Below are 12,387 nucleotides of genomic sequence, written 5' to 3'. Positions count from 1 at the left end.
CATTCATGTCAAAGTTGTAGATATTATACAACAGCATGTAATGTCTTGTGACTTATGTGATGACGATATATTGTTGTATGCTTATGTGAAATAAAACATGATCCGTCCTGACCTGTTCTGTATTCGTTTATTTAGAGTGCTCTAGGGTGCTTTTTATTGTTTTAATTAGTAATTAAGAAGATTGTTAAATGTATCGGTTTATTAAATGCCTGCAATAAAATATTGAATACTACATGAGGTTTTGGCTACTTCTTATATCTGATAAAAAAATATGTTTTTTGATTGCATTCATATAGAAAGCACTTTAATGTTTGACGTTTAGAATATGTAGGTATTTATAAACAGGTGTAATGATAAAATGTGTTATAATCAAAAACATATCGGCGAAAACTTTGATAAAGTCGGTAAATGCAACTCTAATATTTCCTCTTATAAATACACAGCTTGGAAACTAATTTAAATTTTAGACCACTAAAGTAAATTATATAAACAGACTGTCCTAGGAATGTTTTCTTTCCCTAATATGTCCCCTATCTGAAATAGTATGGTATAATTACTAAAAAAATTAATTGATCCAGAACAAGTAGTTATGTACGCATTATGAAGACAGATAATAGTTGAAACTACTGACAAATGCGTTTTTATCATGCTATACGTAAAAAAAAAAATACAAAGAATGTTGTGTTTTTCAATTATGTGCATAAGATAAACCGATTTGCTTTGTTTCAAGTCAGACTTATCGCAAAATACGCACTAAACAAGTTTAGTTTTGAAATCAAAGTATTGCTAATTATAAAGTCCTTCGTCAGCATTTTGTCCTTTTCGAAATACTCGATAAGCAAGATCAATTTTGTGGGCTGAGAAAATATTAAGTTTGAGACAGAAAAACCTTCGATGAACTTCCCTAATGTAGGTCAGCCCAGAAAATAAAATTATTCTGATTGGCTGATATGGAAATGTATCGTCGTTTAACTACAAGAAACATAAATTTGCAATGTGAATTTAATGTACAATACAAACGTATACCACTGTATGATTTCAAATTCAAAATAATTTTTAGGTCGACACTCATTCGTCACTAGATCTATATCGACAGTATGGTTATATCATATGATTATACTCTATTTCTAAGTAGAATGAGTGCCTTCACATTGTAAAAGAGTAGTCAACTTATACTTAATGTTCACTTGACAAATCAAATGATTACATTTAGTGTCATATAAAGGCAGACATGTCCTTATGATATTAAACATTTTTATGATAGTTGTCTGTCAAACAGCTAGACTGTAAAGGTCGCTGACTTCAATTCACTTGCCTCTCGCCGATGTGGGTTCGAGCCTTACTTGTGGCGGAGAATCATGATGGGAAGTCATCAAGCTGGTGAACGGAATGCCGGTTGTTCTACCCATATACCCGCCCGTATTAAAATGATACCCGGAGGGGTACCTGGAATCTTTCTCTACTATCAAAAGTTGGAAAATCGCATATGATCTATAACTTTGCGGGTGTGACGTGGACATCAACAGAAACAACAACAAAAAGTGCATATTTTAAGGCGACATATAGGACAGAAACATTACAACAGTCCAACTTTTGTATCAAATGTTATGTAATTGTCAGAATATGGTTCATAATTTTCAATCAAGAAATGATGAAATAATGCACGGAGGGGCACCTTCCTCCACCATCCTAAGCTTTAAAGTCGCCATATGACCTATAATTGTGTCGGTGTGACTTTTAACCCAACAAAAACAAAACAAATTTACAGCTAGAATAATCAGACCTTACCTTCTCTGGGCCCCATCTAAAATGGAATAAACACTGTTAAGCATCTTTATTTGAACAATAGCTAAATGATGAATAACTCAGATGTAGAAAGACACAGACAGAAATAGAGCACTGCTAGACAATATTCTTCCCGATACGGTATGAATTTAAAAAAAATCAATGAAAACTCCTGATGAAAATCAGTAGGGTCAGTTGCATTCAGAACTTCATTATTTTAGCAGTGTCTTGCACAGACAGCAAGGTAAAAATCCTCCATTGAGTTCAAATGCTTCTGTCATATTTGTCGTTTTAAAATAAAAATCCTATCGTTGACTCGTCAATAACACTTTGGGAAAATTCTGATTTCCCCTTCTATTTTCCATCTGTAGATGGAGCTAACAATCTGTACTCAGACTATGATAGATTAAGGTATTTGGTTTGTTTCAGAATAGGATAGACGGTATTTAAGTACTTCAATGAATCATAATACGAAATTAATTTATACTCTGGTCACAAGAACGCTACAAGCTCCGAACGAATAGGTTTTAATCGAATTTTAGCAAACTCGTACGGCGTCCGTACGGACATCGTTGAATCGTAGGAGCATCGTACGGACTTTTAGAACTCGTAGAGGACGAATTTCCATCCTTTATACTCACTTTAACCACCAGAGAGTGCAAGGAATGACAGAGTTATCTCTCCTTACAAAGAACTTTTTCCGAGCTCCCGAGTTCTCTACGAGCTCGTAGAGATTTTCGAGGTCAGCGCAGCTCGTAAAAGTCCCGTACGGAAAATGCGTGCGGAATTGGAAAACTGCGAGGCTTGCCGATGCTCGCACGACTATCGCAAGGGGACTCGCATGGTTAAGGTACGATGTCCCTACGACACCGAGTGGAGGACATGCGATGTCCACAAGTGGATATCAGTGCGTAACGACCGCCGTACGGGCTCCACGCGAATGCCTTGGTGATTCAAGGTGGTATTAGAACAGGAATGAGCGGACACCGTGCGAGTGCCGTGCGAGCGCCTTACGACCTCACGAGCACGGTACGAGATACGATTGGGCTCCTTTCGAGCTTTGCATAACTTTTTTGCGATGTCCATACGGATATCCTACAACTGCAACCTTTTAAGATCGTACGGGGCCCAACAATTTTACTTCCCAGATTCATTCGAAAGTATATAGAAAACATATCAACATCAAAATAATTAAACCAGAAACATGTTTAATAAACAGCCTGAATCGTTTGTAAGCCGTGTACAAAAATCAGGTAGGGATTCGTACTCGTGAAATGAATCTGCAGGCGTATAACCTCTTCGCCGTGTTTAGACATATCAAAATGTGGTTCTGCTACACAGTAGTTCTTTTTTTTTTAACTAAATCATATATTGCTGTCTCCAGCTATAGTCTCTGAAACAGCACCTGGACATGATAACAACGCTATTTGTTTGTGCTATTAATATTATTAACATTATGTTCCGATAAGTGCATTTTTGTTTTATATATAAATTTGATTCGTATATGTGGCATTTTTGAACGTTGACGTAATATCTATGTATTACATTTTACGCTTCGGGCATGATAAAATATACAGTAGCCGCAGCTTGACCGCGGTGGTTGACCTTAGGCCGATTATTCATATCGATTATTTCATTGTAGAAATAAGGGGTGTTTAGGGTAGACGTGTATATCTATTTTATATTATAAGGAATTAGTTTGTACACAGTGCAGTATCAAAGTATTAATACTTACATTTGATCAGTTAAAACTTTCCAATACACTAATTTATTTTCACACAAATTTATATTGCCATTTTCTCGGGCAGCTCGTGTTTTACGTACACTCCTTTTCAATAATAGGTTGTGCCTCTTTATGTATTATAATACAAAGGTCAACCATAGGAGTCAAGTTGCGTCCACTATACCTACAATATTTATTTATTTATTTTGTTGGGTTTAAAGTCGCACCGACAATATTATAGGTCATATGGTGACTTTCCAGTTTTGATGGTGAAGGAAGACCTCAGATGCTCCTCCGTGAATTATTTCATCATGAGTGGGCACCTTAGTAGAACCAACGACCTTCTGTATGCTGCCTGGATGGTTTCTCAACATAAAGAATTCAACGCCCCTAGTAAGGCTTGAACCCACATCTGTGAGGGCCAAGTGATTTGAAGTTTTGAAGTCAGCGACCTTAACCACCTACAACAAGAAATAACAATCACTTGGCTGAATTATAATCTATGATAATTTATTTTTTAATACGGTTTACTGCCGTTTGAATACATCTGCGGATGTCTCTAAATTGCTTTTTGTACTTTTAGCATGTAAATGTTGAGTTCTGCTCAACCCGAGGCTAGAGGGCGTGGACGGTAGCATGCATTTCCACTACCGTCCATGAACAGGCTCAATCAAACCGAGCCCGCAACATTTTCGTTTTTGTCGTGTTGAGCGACCTGTGAAGTTTCTACTTTTCACTATTTCATTATCACAGCAGCGTTGTTTGTGCCATGTGGCGGCCGTAAAAAGTCTCCCCGTACATTCAGTCAGGGCTGTTATATTTTGATCTTCTCAGATCGTTCAGTACGACTTTTAAGTCGTGTTATTGGTACTGTTTAGTTTCCCAACATGACAATTTTGGCCTGGGTGGTTCCAATACTCCCGCTTTCATAGCCTTGGGTATTGTTTAATCACCCTTGGATACGGTGCCTGCTTTTTAATATTGTCTTTTGACAGTTCCTGTGATACGCAGACCCCATACCCTCAGATCCCCTTCCTAAATTCCAGTTTGTTTAGTTCTGCCCATTGTTTTCTTGTTTGGGGCAAACCCTTTACTTTATCTGGGGGCCAAACGCCGCTCTTCATGGGATTACACGTCTCAACACGTGTATCATTGAAGGTTCCATGTTCACTGCCGTTTGAATATATCTGCGGATGTCTCTAAATTACTTTTTGTACTTTAGCATGTGTAAATGTTGAGTTCTGCTCAACCCGGGGCTAGAGGGCGTGGACGGTAGCATGCATTTCCATTACCGTCCATGAACAGGCTCAATCAAACCGAGCCTGCAACATTTTCGTTTTTGTCGTTTTGATCGACCTGTGAAGTTTCTATTTTTCTCTATTTTAGATATGACATAATTGAAAATTACCTTGAAATGTTTAAAAAAGGTACTCATAGCCGTTAATACACTGTACATGTTGTTTTTAAATTTCCATGAGGCTTTAAAGAAAGAATGTCCAATTTGATGATATGCATGGTAAAATGGTAATAGATCTAAATATGTTACTTTTAAAACTGAACATAAATTGTTAGAGTGATAAAGGGCGACAACAAAACAATAGATTCAATAAAACTTTTTATTCTATTAACCAATATTCATGCCTTTGACAAGAAATAAGAGAATCACTCATCGGAAGAAAAGGATTTAACAAGAAACAAATATATTACATGCTTAAAACAGATCAGTTTGAGCCGTTAAACACTTTTTAACATGCAAACTATTTGCACTTTTATTTTCACATCAACATTGAGAATGAAATAGATAAGAGTATGCGTGACATATTTCTTACAGTAGTTAATACTTAACTTCGAAAAAAAATAAATCAGGTTTAAACACATATCTAGATAAAATTTATGTTCCTGTGTTTCGTGAACAAAAGTTACTCAATTTAAAAAATTGAGCAGTTATTTTTTTGCCAACAATATGATGACTTTGTTTCATTTCACTGTCTCTCACTTATATTTTGCCCGCCCGCTTAGTTCAGTAGGGAGAGCGTTGGTATACGGATCGCGGGACCGCAAATTCGATCCTCGGGCGGGGCGTATGTTCTCCGTGACGATTTGATAAAAGACACTGTGTCTGAAATTAATCGTCCTCCGCCTCTGATAATTCATGTTGGAAAGTTGGCAGTTACTTGCGGAGAACATGTTTGTACTGGTACAGAATCCAGAAACACTGGTTAGGTTAACTGCCCGCCGTAACATGACTGAAATACTGTTGAAAACGGCGTCAAACCCAAAATAAACAAACACTTATATTTTGCCAGATCCCACTAATCTGTTGTAATTACCCCATGAAACGCAGTTGTATGTATACATAGAAGAGAGTAGTAATTTGTCATTATTTACCTATACCATTATTGCATGTTTTGACTGTACTGTAAGATTTTATATAAACTAGTTTGTATAATATTTTGTCCACATTACTAGTAAACTTATTTGATCTGTATTTCTACACTTTTGATGTTTAACATTACCTGATCCGTCTCCATTGTACACGTCGCTTTAAGTCAATTACAAGTATTTTAGATTAATAGCTCAAATGAAGTACGAAATGTTTTATACACATAACTTGTGTCAAAAGCCAGACATATTTGTTTAGACAAGAACGTACACAACCACCTGATTATGCAGAAGAAATGTATAGAAGAAAAGGCAAGAGCTCTACAAATCTGTGCAAAATACACCTGAAGTTTAAGACCATCGAAGGAAGAAGTAAAATTTAAAGAAAAATCACATTCTGTACATTGTACATTCTGTCACTATAGTGTCAAAGCGGTAGGCAACAAAAAAAACTTGTAGCGGAAAGATATAGCGGAGTTACCGCTTCAAAACCCAACAACAAGCACAGTTACGTTATTTTTAAGATGCAAAAATTAAGGTGAGTTAGAGAAGTAGGTGGGTTGTTTGGATTAGTCATAAAAAGCTACGATGAATATTCAAAAATGCAGTCTCCTTCCCTAGATCGTGAATATAAACGTGCACAAGACTAACACACACTCTCCCTATGTATGTATGTATGTATGTATGTATGTATGTATGTATAATATATGTGTGTGTGTGTTTACTTAAGAATGTGTATATATGTACACATATGTATATGCATGCACGTGAGCACACTTATAGTCAAAGCAGGACAAAATGGAAAGTAGGAAAATACAACAAGTGAGTTAAACATATACATGTACAATGTATTATTAAATACAGAAAAATTCAACATTAATTGCCAAATCGTCAGCAAAGTTTTTTTGTTTTTTTTTTTGTTTTGTTTTTTGTCATCACTGGCTGCAAACTTTAAAAAACGCATTTTCCTTGAAATCGTTTTGATTCGAGTTTCCTCAGTGAAAGAAACGAGTTTGTAGATAAATATGAAAATCTAATGATTAGTATCTTTAGAAATATATAAAGACGATTTTCTTATGTACTGACGGTCGCTAAACTAAGTTTGATCTGATGTATTGAATTACATGCAGTACACAGACTGGCTTATAGCGAACCTTGAAATGGATTTATCAGGTCCTTTTATCATAATTATACATAATTGTATTAAAAAAACAAGTATTAATAATTATTACAAAAACTAAAAATTTAAAATACATTATATTGAAAGGATTATCTAAAGTATAACTTGCAAAAATAACAAAGTTCTGGTCAAATTAATTTGATGAAATCTAACACGCGTCATTTTTTTAAACAAAGCAAGACAGTACAATTACAAACTAAACACACAAGTAAGAATATTAAAATCAGCTAAATAGCGTTTGTGCACACAAAAAAATCTTACAGACATACAAACCTTAAACAAGCTGTGAATGATGTGAATATAAAAAGTTCAAATTGTTTCTAATTCTTTTAAACATACAAAACTTTGATTGTTCAAACTTTTGCAGTTATGTAGCAAAAGCCAAGATGATTCATAATTACACATGTAGTAAACAACGTTTTTATCCTTTTTAAACATTGAACATGCTATTGTAAATATTCATTCTCCTTATTCGTTTAAGTGAAATTACGACAATCACTTTGTATTAAACATGAAAGGAATGGCACGATAACGTTGCTTAGTGATAACGGTCCGCTGTTTTGACGACGCTGTCATGTTACCAGGGAGAAAGCACTTTAGATGACGCCGCAGTTGTTCTGTCTGGTGAACAGAATGGCCTGAAAAGGGATATTACCGTTAAATGCAATAGAAAATGTGAATTTTATAAAAACAAAGTATCAAGAAAAATTAAGAAAACATTGTGTAAATAAAGAAGTGGTCTTCCAATTGACCATGAATCGTCGCAATAGCAATTAGTGAGCACCGAAAAAGGTAAACTCATTTTTTTAATGTTTGTCTCAAAAATATAGAAATAAGAGCCCGTTTATGCTTACCATTAATCTAAATATCAGTACGATTCCTATTTATCAATTTCTTCTACTACTGTCTCCGTTTCCTTGGCCTGCACGTCACTTTGTTGGCACACGTCGCACGTTTTTTTTACTGATATTTGTTATATCAGTTCTTCTTGTAGTACTCAGAGACTGCTGAAGATATGGCTCAAATGATGATATGGTGGAAACTGCTGGAGAAATTCTGGTACCCTTACTAATTGTTTCTTTAATCTCTGGATTCAACTGCTGCATTATTGAAGACACAATGCCTTGTGACTGGTGAGTAAGATGTAATTGATCGGGCGATTTTTCGGTTTCTGTGCCTCCATGGTCAGGAACTGAGCTTCTGGCCCATATTCTTCTCTGCTTATTATGAACCCATTCATTATTATCGTATCTATATTTTCCCTTCTTGACACCAACTTCCTTACAGATACATCGTGGAAAAACACCTTCGAGAAATAGAATAACGGACAGCTTCTGCAGACGACAATGGAGCTTTGAAGCTAACACTCCTCCATAATTATTCATAAGATCAGTGCAGGAATTTGACATCATAGCAATCAGTGCATTCAAGAGTAGGATTGTTGTCAACAGCACAAACAGAACAAAAACAAAAATAGCTAGATACGGGTGTCGGGCTTGAAACAAAATTCCTAGCTCGCCAATACCGAGCATGATTGTCAACATTTTTAGCATTGTTGTACTGAAGTTATTGAAATCGTCATCTTCGGTGTCCGCACCTTGCATTATCATATACATTGCTACAGAGAACGCCACAAGAAAAAATGCCATAACAAGAGCGAATTTCAGCATATCTATCACTGCTTTCTGAATCAAAACAGTAAACATACTAAACGCCTTAAAGGTCTGCAGAAAGAACATCACAAGATACCAACCAACAATTACAGCAAAGATCAAGCAGAAATATTCATAACCTGACAACGACCCCGAGGCATCGATCGCAGCGATAACGCAATCGACTATAAGCAAAAGAGAAAATAAAATGAAGTATATTCTGAAAATGAAGTTTGAATATGGTGCGCTAAAATGACGCAAAACACATTTCATAACATTTGAAGATGCCTGGAATTGAAAGCGGGAAATAAGTACTCTTGATATCTCCATAGCTAGATACGATAATCCTAGAAGTAGACCAATAATTGAAACTCCGGTGACAAATGCATTTCTAGTAACAACATAGGCAAAGTCAGCTGTGTTATTTCGAGATACAGGCCCCGTCAGTTTTGACCTGTACACAGCAGCGACGGAAAGAAGGACCATACTAATTATATGGATAACAAACCATCCATTGAACCACCATTTATAACTATTCCATTTCTCCCTAATCACTTCTTTCACAGGCATGAAATCTGCAAACAGGAAAGCGTTGTTCGTTTGGTGATGGACAAGATACTCAAGAACGGATTCATGCTGTTCGTGTTTGATATGCTCTTCTTCGTTTTCTTCAGCGTCTTCTTCTATGTTCAGGGTCTCTATTTCAGTGATATCATATACTTCCTCGTTAAAAAGACCACCGCCAGATTCTCTTGTGTGATAGACCTGTGATTGAAAAAAAAGAGTAGAACTTCAGATATGTATCCCAATAAAAGCTAGGACACTGAATAGATTTATTAGACAAAACAAATAAATTTTAATATCGAGGACTCAGTAAATCTTTTCAAGGTACTGACCTCCAGAACTTGGCTAAATTTATCTTCCTTTAAAAGTTTGGTCATAGTATGAACATTAGATTGTGAATGTTTGGTTTTAAATGGTCTTAAATGTAGGAAAACACAAGGCAAAAGAAAAAACAAACAGATGCCCGAGTGGGGAATCGAATACAGGCCGCTATGGCAATAAAAACTTTCATACTGTCTCGATCAATACACCACGGAGGAATACGTATTTAACATTTAGTAGATATAGATAAATATTATAAAGGCAGTTTACCTGGAGTTAAGCGTTACAAACGCCTTTCAATTTTCAGTGATAAGATAAATAGAAACAATTAATTCTCATATGTTTCAATAGCATATAGTTTGTCAGTAATTGAGTTCCAAAGCGTTCTTAGAAATGTTGCTTTAATTTCCTGATACCTAAACATTTTCATTTTTCTTGATATACGATCTGGAGGCCAGTGCCCTTAAACATATATAGATAGGCGGCTGTTTAGGAATGAATAATGATCAATTAAATCAATAAAATTGTACAATTTGAGAATGTCTTTGATATTGATATCTGGTTCTAAAGTAATTAGGTCAAACATTGTCACTTATGGATATTTTCATACTTTCAAATGCTTACATTACTATAAATGAATACTTATATTGCCAGCTTCATTTTTATAGACAACAATATAATATACATACTTCGCCTTGCATGATATATTCGAAAATGCCAAACTGCTGTCTTTTGGCGGCAAGTTGCAAGGGATTCAGTTTTTCCTTGTTTGTCATCATCAGCAATTTGCGTGCCTGTTTTCTAATTTTCCACTTCTTTTCCTCAAATATGGGATCTGTCATGACGAATTTACAATGTAACACGAATCTTAGCATTTCAAGAACATCTTTGAGTTTGTCTGGCTGTAAGTAAGCATACTTTATCAGTGAATGAACAATGTTGTCACCTTTATCGTTTGTAACATCTAGGCCTGAAGCAAAGTGTTGAAGTACGACAGCAAACACCTCTTTATTGAACTTTAATGCAGCAACACCAAGTGGAGTTCCAGACATCATGACCGTGTTTTGAAATACAGGTCCTACAGCGCAAATGCCCTGTATTTTCTCCTTTGAGAGTCTAACTTCTTCCATTTCTTGAAGAGTATTTGCCATTGTTGACAAAATATCTATGTCCTCTTTAAGAATAGCGAGATGAACGGGTGTTATTCCTTTGTAACCTGCATTGTCTTTAGCAAACACAATCAACTCGGGGCACTTAGTTACAAGTATTTTTATTATGTTACCAAGGATTTCTCCAACAACGAAATGGCTCTGTGCTGATCAGTAAATGTCCCATCAAGTATTTCGTTGTCAAACAAAAGTCGAAATTTTGCGTGTACTGTCTGTGTCGGCTTTTTGTTTCCGATTTCGAAAAATCGTTCAAAATCTTTTCTAATACTCTCCAACATTTTAACATCTATCTTGTATTCCTCACCTCGCGCGATTTTCTCCAAACCTGCATACTTAACCTTTCCTAACGATCTTTGCGTAAGTTCTGTATTTTCCATAACTCATTTAGAATAAACCAAACGGAGTAATTTCGTTTGACAACTAGATAAACAAAGGCAACAGACTACTTCGTGTAATCAGCTCAACTATATAAATACCCTGCAAAATTATAGAACATGATTGTTCATGCATTTGTAATGCGACAAGTTTGTTGATCGTTATAGCAAATGGCAATCGACTTCTTTGTTGTATCAAATAACTCGAAGGCTAACTCAACCTTAAATGCATGTCTGAACGTGACTAAAGTATAATCTTACCTAAAACACAAGCCTAAATCTACATTCATTATGTTCTATTTTAAAAATAACAATAAAGAATATTTTCCAACTGAAAAAAAAATATTACCATAAAAGGGACAATTACTTTGCATTGTTGTATCTACACCTATTCATCTGAAGTGACGCATTGTGTGAAATATAAGACAACGTTCATGTTTACAGCAATTGTATAAAATTTTAAAATAAGTGTCTGGTTAAAGCGTCTAGGCATTACAGTAAATTGCAATTTACAGTCAATCAGAAAATTACAGAAAATAACGGGAAGCCTAGTAGACATCTTTTACCGTACGTTTCGATAAAAAGTTAAACAATATTCATGCTTTTCCTGTCACTAGAAAAAGAATGAGTATTTGTGCAAATATCTTCTTGAGCGGCTATGACATTAAAATGTTAAAATGTTACTAGATCAGCAAGGTGCCTTAAATATCTCGTTATCAAAGTTAATTTCCTTCCTAGTAGTCTTTTCAGAAAATAGAAATAATTATTTGAGACCTTATATTTCATAAATAGAAATTGATAGACTTTTGTAATTCTTTTTATCCTATTCCACGAAACAAAAATAAAAGTAATAATAGGACAATATTTTCTGAGAATCGAGTTCTGGTTATCAGAGACCTTGTAATAGATATTGGACTAGTTATCGAACACCGATAATTTTCGTCTACAAATAAGGAAACTAGTGGTTCTACAGATTAAAGTGAGACATGAAAACTGCATATTGGCCATATGTTTTAAATATACATGTATGTTAATTAATTAAGGTTATTTTACAAAGAGTGATTTTTTTTCTTTTACATTTTGTTCTTGTACTAACACAACACTAAGAGTAATCAAAGCTCGGATATGTTAATCAGCTTTTTGTCATAAGCTTTCTGGTATTCGATTCACAGAAAAACATTGGCGCGTGTTCCACGAAAAACATTGGCGAGTGTTCCACGAAAAACATTGGCGCGTG

General features: G+C 35.3%; 1 protein-coding gene across 1 annotated transcript; it reads right to left on the bottom strand.

Annotated features, from left to right (window-relative positions):
• Positions 1-5,110: 5,110 nt before the first annotated feature.
• Positions 5,111-11,243, bottom strand: LOC123538527 (transient receptor potential cation channel subfamily V member 3-like). Its single transcript, XM_045322687.2, has 3 exons — positions 10,297-11,243; positions 7,925-9,487; positions 5,111-7,708 (listed from the first exon to the last, which is right to left on the bottom strand). The coding sequence occupies exons 1-2, from the start codon at positions 10,756-10,758 to the stop codon at positions 8,000-8,002; spliced, it is 1,950 nt and encodes a 649-aa protein (XP_045178622.2). The 5' UTR covers positions 10,759-11,243; the 3' UTR covers positions 5,111-7,708; positions 7,925-7,999.
• Positions 11,244-12,387: the final 1,144 nt, after the last annotated feature.

Source organism: Mercenaria mercenaria, chromosome 18 (genome assembly GCF_021730395.1).
Source record: "Mercenaria mercenaria strain notata chromosome 18, MADL_Memer_1, whole genome shotgun sequence".
Taxonomy (NCBI): Eukaryota; Metazoa; Mollusca; class Bivalvia; order Venerida; family Veneridae; genus Mercenaria; species Mercenaria mercenaria.
The sequence above is the reverse complement of the archived record's forward strand: the minus strand, read 5'-3'. Positions and strand labels throughout refer to the sequence as shown.

What these genes read in the sequence shown, in the direction of transcription:
- LOC123538527 (XM_045322687.2), bottom strand. Translation starts at nt 10,758, where the DNA reads ATGGCAAATACTCTTCAAGAAATGGAAGAAGTTAGACTCTCAAAGGAG. An exon ending in AATATATCATGCAAGGCGAA is followed by an intron (nt 9,488 to 10,296) that starts GTATGTATATTA and finishes TTTCAATCACAG; the next exon opens with GTCTATCACACAAGAGAATC.